General features: G+C 46.3%; 1 protein-coding gene across 1 annotated transcript in view; it reads right to left on the reverse strand.

Moving 5' to 3' along the window:
- LOC123748690 (uncharacterized) overlaps nt 1-7,455 on the reverse strand; it is a 65,694-nt gene that overhangs the window by 28,923 nt on the left and 29,316 nt on the right. The window contains exon 3 of the mRNA XM_069301480.1: nt 6,523-6,599. Within this exon, the coding sequence (XP_069157581.1) occupies nt 6,523-6,599 (77 nt within the window). The remainder of the gene's footprint in view (nt 1-6,522; nt 6,600-7,455) is intronic.

A 7,455-nucleotide genomic window follows, 5' to 3' on the forward strand; every position in this document is an offset into this window, starting at 1 on the left:
AGCAATGGGGTGCTGCTGGGGTTGTATGAAGCAATGGGGTGGTACTGGGGTTGATTGAAGAACAGGGGGTGCTGCTGGGGGTTGTATGAAGCAATGGGGTGCTGCTGGGGTTGTATGAAGCAATGGGGTGCTGCTGGGGTTGTATGAAGCAATGGGGTGCTGCTGGGGTTGTATGAAGCAATGGGGTGCTGCTGGGGGTTGTATGAAGCAATGGGGTGCTGCTGGGGGTTGTATGAAGCAATGGGGGTGCTGCTGGGGGTTGTATGTAGCAATGAGGTGCTGCTGGGGGTTGTATGAAGCAATGAGGTGCTGCTGGGGGTTGTATGAAGCAATGGGGTGGTACTGGGGTTGTATGAACCAATGGGGTGCTGCTGGGGGTTGTATGAAGCAATGGGGGTGCTGCTGGGGGTTGTATGAAGCAATGACGTGCTGCTGGGGGTTGTATGAAGCAATGGGGTGCTGCTGGGGGTTGTATGAAGCAATGGGGTGCTGCTGGGGTTGTATGAAGCAATGGGGTGCTGCTGGGTGTTGTATGAAGCAATGGGGTGCTGCTGGGGGTTGTATGAAGCAATGGGGTGCTGCTGGGGGTTGTATGAAGCAATGGGGTGCTGCTGGGGTTGTATGAAGCAATGGGGTGGTACTGGGGTTGTATGAACCAATGGGGTGCTGCTGGGGGTTGTATGAAGCACTGGGGTGCTGCTGGGGGTTGTATGAAGCAATGGGATGCTGCTGGAGGGTTGTATGAAGCAATGGTGTGCTGCTGGGGGTTGTATGAAGCAATGGGGTGGTGCTGGGGGTTGTATGAAGCAATGGGGTGGTGCTGAGGGTTGTATGAAGCAATAGGATGCTGCTGGGGGTTGTATGAAGCAATGGGGTGCTGCTGGGGGTTGAATGAAGCACAGGGGGTGCTGCTGGGGGTTGTATGAAGCAATGGGATGCTGCTGGGGGTTGTATGAAGCAATGGGGTGCTGCTGGGGTTTGTATGAAGCACAGGGGGTGCAGCTGGGGTTGTATGAAGCAATGGGGTGCTGCTGGGGGTTGTATGAAGCACAGGGGGTGCTGCTGGGGTTGTATGAAGCAATGGGGTGCTGCTGGGGGTTGTATGAAGCAATGGGGTGCTTCTGGGGTTGTATGAAGCAATGGGGTGGTGCTGGGGTTTGTCTGAAGCACAGGGGGTGCTGCTGGGTGTTGTATGAAGCAATGGGGTGCTGCTGGGGGTTGTATGAAGCAATGGGGTGCTGCTGGGGGTTGTATGAAGCAATGGGGGTGCTGCTGGGGGTTGTATGAAGCAATGGGGTGGTACTGGGGTTGTATGAAGCAATGGGGGTGCTGCTGTGGGTTGTATGAAGCAATGGGGTGGTACTGGGGTTGTATGAAGCAATGGGGTGGTACTGGGGGACGTGTTACTGACGAGTGATGCTTTTTTTACAATAAAATACGACGCATCATAAATGTAAATAAATATAAAAAGGGTTATTTACTATAATTTGTTGAAAACAATTTTTTTATTTATTCTCCTTGACTGATGCCTCCCCGCTATGTAAACTGAAAACGGGCTTGTGTTGATAGACTATTATTAACCTAAACCGATTATGGTAATTATGGGTAAGGCTTAGAGGGGTAACTTAGTTTAATTCTCTGTAGGATTTAGCATAAATTATACCAAAGTGAAAAGGCGAGGAGGGGAGATGGAGGGAAAATGAAATGTGTTAAAAAAGTGAGATAAACATATTACTTGGTCGTGAATGGCTAGATTAGTAGTAAACAAAGTAGTACTACTTAAGTATTAAGTATCGTACTGATTAAGTATCTTAAGTGATACTTCATCAGGTGGAGTACCAGGCGCCGGATTCATTGTTAGTGTTCGCTTGTTTCGCTGCGATACTTGCTATTGAGACGCACACACACACGAACACTCGCGGCCGAGCGTGCAGCACTCAGGAGTCGTAGTCCAAAGGGCTCCGGCCTAATTTCCGGCCGAGGCAAAAAAAGTAATGACAAGAATTCTTTCACCTGATCCAGCTGTTCATCACATAGTAAATAGGTACCTAGGAGTCGAACAGCTTGGGATGTGTGTGTGTGTGTGTGAGAGATATTTAATAAATATGGCCGAGAAAATTAGGTTGGGAGTCAGTTCATTAGACTACCGACGGTTAGAGAGGCGGAGCCCAAGAGCTAATAGTTCGATACTGTAGAAGAAAATAGTAAATACATGGGAGTGAATAAACAAAGGTTCAGGATGAATCGCTGGGCGGATGAAACAAATTTGCTTAGGTAAACCAGAACGAAGTTTGCAACGGGAGAAAACCTGCAGACCTGGATTCAGGCGGATGGTCGGAATGATGGCTGGAAGACTTCAACCTGGACAAATGCAAATTATTGAGGACAGGAGCAGGGAAGGTTAGGGGTTAACCCGGTGGGACTCTATAGGCTGAACGAGAGACAGTTCACTGAAATGTAGGTTAGCTTAGCATTTTAAAAGCACTGAATCACCTTCTGTGGGTGAGTGTTCAATAAACCCTTGAACTATATGTTTAACATTTCTCTAACCCTGTCCATGGAGGACAGAAGAAAATGTATATATGCTGGTTAGCATTGTAAATGTGTGGCCACGTCTGTGGTAGAAAAAAAAACTGAAACACTAACTACAAAATATGTGGGAATCAAAATTCCCACATACTGTATTTTGTTTTGGATATTCCCACACACATATCCCTATATATAGGTAGATAGCAGCCAGACCTGAGCCAGAACTAAGGGGCCTGAGGTACACGAGAGGCTGAGGGGACATTATCTCACCAAGCATGAGAGGCGTAATAATATTCAGTATAAGAAAAGCTTTGGAAAGAAGTGGGTGATGGAACCACCTCAGCTCCTGGGCCAGCCCAGACGCGGTGTACCTGGCTACCACCTCCATGCCGATTGATTGACTGATGAAGATTAAGCCACCCAGGAGGTGGCACGGGCATGAATAGCCCATAAACCCCCCCGCCCATGCCGGGACCCAGCTCGCTATACAGTGGGTCTGGGTGGACTACAGGCTGTGTAACCTTCAGCATATCATGGTCCGCGGGTTCCACTACACGCGGGAGAGGTCGCCGAGGCGAACTTAATAATCAACTTCAAACGGAATTAGACGACAAACCTGAGGAACGAAGGAATATTATTAACTGACGCAAGACTGGAAAGGCGGGGCCAGAGAGCTTAAACTCAACCCTGAACTCGTCTACATGGCTACATGTAGGTGAATACACACACAACAACAGCAAGGTTGTCATCAGTTGCCATCAAGTTTTCCTTCAAAATCCTCGACAAAGTTGCCACCAAGATTATCATAAAGTTAGTCATCAAGTTGATAACAAAGTTAACATCACAGTGATGTGCGCCTCAAGCTCCCGGGGGGGGGGGAGGGGGGGCGAGTCTCTTGGGCATTTAAACCTCGACCAAACAGCGATGAAACCCTAATTTGGCAAGTGTGCTGCGAGGGGAGAGAGGGGAGCAGGATGGGGGCGCTGGGGAGGGGAGAGAGGGGAGCAGGAGAAGGCGCTAAGGAGGGGAGAGAGGGGAGCAGGAGAGGGGCGCTGGGGAGGGGAGAGAGGAGAGCAGGAGGGGCGCTGGGGAGGGGAGAGAGGGGAGCAGGAGAGGGGCGCTGGGGAGGGGAGAGAAGGGAGCAGGAGAGGGGCGCTGGGGAGGGGAGAGAGGGGCGCTGGGGAGGGGAGAGAGGGGAGCAGGAGGGGGGCGCTGGGGAGGGGAGAGAGGGGAGCAGGAGAGGTAGCGCTGGGAAGGGGAGAGAGGGGAGCAGGAGAGGGGCGCTGGGGAGGGGAGAGAGGGGCGCTGGGGAGGGGAGAGACGGGAGCAGGAGAGGGGCGCTGGGGAGCAGGAGAGGGGCGCTGGGGAGGGGAGAGAGGGGAGCAGGAGAGGGGCGCTGGGGAGGGGAGATCGGGGAGCAGGTGAGGGGCGCTGGGGAGGGGAGAGAGGGGAGCAGGAGAGGGGCGCTGGGGAGGGGAGAGAGGGAAGCAGGAGAGGGACGCTGGGGAGGGGAGTTAAAGAGTGAGGGGAGACAGAGAGAGCAATTGTGAGAAATAGAAAAATGTGTTAAACACGAACGTGGATGGAGGACAGAATGAATGGCTGGAGTGAGAGAGATTCGTGGCCAGGGCTCGAACCCCCCCCCCCAAAAAAAAAAAAAAAAAAAAATTAATCGCTGGCGAGGCGCATGTAACCAGGGACGGGGAGGGGGGCGAGGATCCCTCCCAACATGGTGTAATTTACCCCCCCCCCCCCCTAGTGAGAGATCACGGCACCTGTCTGTCTCCCGCGCGATAATTAACACTACTGACAAAGCGGATGTTGACATATGTTTGACTATTATAATTATTATTATTATTGTTATCATTATTTGTTATTATTGTTATTACTTTATTTATATATTTGATTTGTTTATTTAATAACTCTAAATACTTCGTATCAATATTTTTGGTAAAGTATAATTCTATATTTTTTTCCAGGAAAGGTTTTGCTAATATATCGATTTGGTGCATTAGTATAATTGTTGCCATTGTGTAAGGAACATAGATCATTGAACACTAGAAAGTCATTCCGTAGGTGAAGGTGAATTCCAGGCATCTGAGGGAGGGAGGGAGGGAGAGTGGTGGAAGCCTAAATATCCAGCTCTGTTTCCCCCTGTGGTTTCACTGGCTGTTTGAATGTGTGATCTGATTGGCCAGTTGATCAACGAGGGCCGTCAGCGCGTGACCTGATTGCTCAAATGGGTAATATGTGATTTTAAAAAATGTGTTAAATAATTGGCCGAACACCAGGATGCTCATCACAAACTAATTCCTCGATGGTTGAGATATCCTAGTACTCAGAATTCGGATTTCCACCCCCCCCCCCACCTTTAGATTGGGGTCATACCCCCCCCCCCCCCCTGTGGGTCGTGATCCACCGTTTGGAAACCACTGCTTTAAGATCATTTGCTTGCATTGCAATCTGATTGGTCATAAGTGACATGAATTGATATGATTAACTTAACAAATTAAAAAAAAAGTATGAACTGGCAATTAACCTAGCCAATAGCGTGACTGGTTTTCCGGGTAATTGTGAACTGAATTTGATACTTAAGTGGTTGACTGAGTGACATAGTGAACCCAACTCATAACATGAGTGGCTGGCAGGATGACGTGATGAGCTAAGGCCCTAACGTGATTGGCTGATCAAGCCCGTAAAGTAATCGGTGCCCTGGATTGACCTTGCCGACCATGTACTAAACGATACACAAGATTGGTTGTTCGTATGACGTAAATACCGCTACACGTCGTGTGATTGGCTCTCTACATCACCCTAATAATGAGACGAACGTCTTGATTGGCTGACAGTTCCATAAGCACAGAGACATGAAACGTGATTGGCTGGCAGGTCGCTACTTGTCAGATGCCGTTGCGTGCTTAATTGGAGTTTTATTCGTAAGTAATTGGAGTTATCGCGCCGCTCGTAATTGGGGGCCAAATTCGAGGCCACACCTGGCCCAATTGTTACCCCTGGAATGTTGGAGAGGCTGGGGGGGGGGAGGGGAGGGGGTTGTTTCTGCAGGTATGGTGGTGCTAATATCCCCCCCCCCCCCCCTTGGTCACGTGATATTCCTATGTAACCCCCTGGAGTGGTAATTTTCTGGATTCCAGGATCCTCATTCAATACTGGAGGGAAGTTCTTGGAATTTTTAATTTCTGTTTACATGATAACTGTTTGAGATTCCAGGACTAATCTTAATTCTCTGGAACAATGGGTTAAGATTTTATGATATCTGTTTATCAACTGACAAGCGATTTTTAATTCCATGATATTTTTTTAATCCTGGATGAGTGCTCTTATTTTCGAGAATTAGTATATATATATTCCCTTTAGCACTGAACAAGGAAACCTGAATCACGTTTTTAGTCCGAGAATAACTATTTTTTTTTCTGTATTAATTCTGTTCTAAACTTTTGCTAATTTAGTAAATTGTAAAAATTTTAATTGCAGTTAAATTTAAAAAAATAACAGTTTGATGATAGTTGTTGCAAAGCATTAAACATTTCAGAAAATATAAGAAGTTTATATAAAATGTGATAAAGAAAAAATGATACACCAGTTCAATTCTATATATAAGTCAACAACTGACACACAACCATATCCCGGGCTACGTAATACTTATTGTTCCAAGTAACTGAATCTAAAACAACGACAGATTGTAGCTTCAATGTTTTTGCTCCATCTCCATAAGGAAATTATGTAGCCTGGTTGCGGTAGGAGATATTGAAACTTATTCTCGGCAAAATAGGGATCAATGAGCGGAAAACGACTTTAGGGACAGTCCTACCTGAAAGAGAAGCAGCTCCCTGACGCAGTAAAGGGCTGTGGTTTATTCGTAACACCAAACTTGGAGTTTAAGGAACACATTATTAACATATCAGTATATTCAACGTTGGCAAATATCAGCATAGTCTAGAGGCTCAACAAGAGATGATTTACACACACACTGACCGTGGCTGGGGTCCTGGAACCCACTGGTGGTAGACAATCCCTCGCGGAGTGACGCGCGGCCTCTCTCACCCCCGAATCTACCGACAGGAACATAAGTAGCACTGAGAAGCATCAGGAAACTTATCATCAATCAACACATGTTTACAAATACTAGGTACTATATAATAACAATTACTGGCATAAGTTAAAAGTTTTCTGTAAGTTTATACTAGCAGGTGTCGTCAGATAGCGTAAAGTTAGCCAGACTTACCATTATATATATATATATATATATATATATATATATATATATATATATATATATATATATATATATATATATATATATATATAATACAACAACCATTTTATTCGAATGTCTCATATCTCACTTCATTCCGTAGGTAATTAGTGGTAGTGTTTGGATTAAGGATGGCCAATCACCGGAGGGTCATTAAGGCCACCACAATAGTTTGCTAACCAACCAGCATGTATACTCTTATCCTCAACATTGATCAAAACTAAAGTCAACTTTCTGTGTATATATATATACACCATGAAGAATGATATATATATACACCTCTCAGTGTATATCGCTGTGGTAATTTGCTGAGAAACTTCCTTCACCATGACTCATCATGCTATAATGATAACATGATTATACTGCTATCGGATTTACTGAGTATAATCCGATAATAATTATACGGATTATACTAAGTATGATTCACTTATTATCGACATACTTAAATGTACTTAACTGCCTTCCTATTGCGCTTAACATTCCTCATCTGAGGAATGTTAAGTGTAATACACGCACACACACACACGCGCACACACACACGCATTTTGTCGCTCGCTTCACGACTGATAATGAAGGGGTTGGTAGTGGAGTTTACAGTTGGTGTACTGAGGCTTGAGTCATTCTGCCCAGGTGCACAGGCAGCAGGTAAACTC

This window comes from Procambarus clarkii, chromosome 45 (assembly GCF_040958095.1).
Source record: "Procambarus clarkii isolate CNS0578487 chromosome 45, FALCON_Pclarkii_2.0, whole genome shotgun sequence".
Lineage (NCBI taxonomy): Eukaryota > Metazoa > Arthropoda > Malacostraca > Decapoda > Cambaridae > Procambarus > Procambarus clarkii.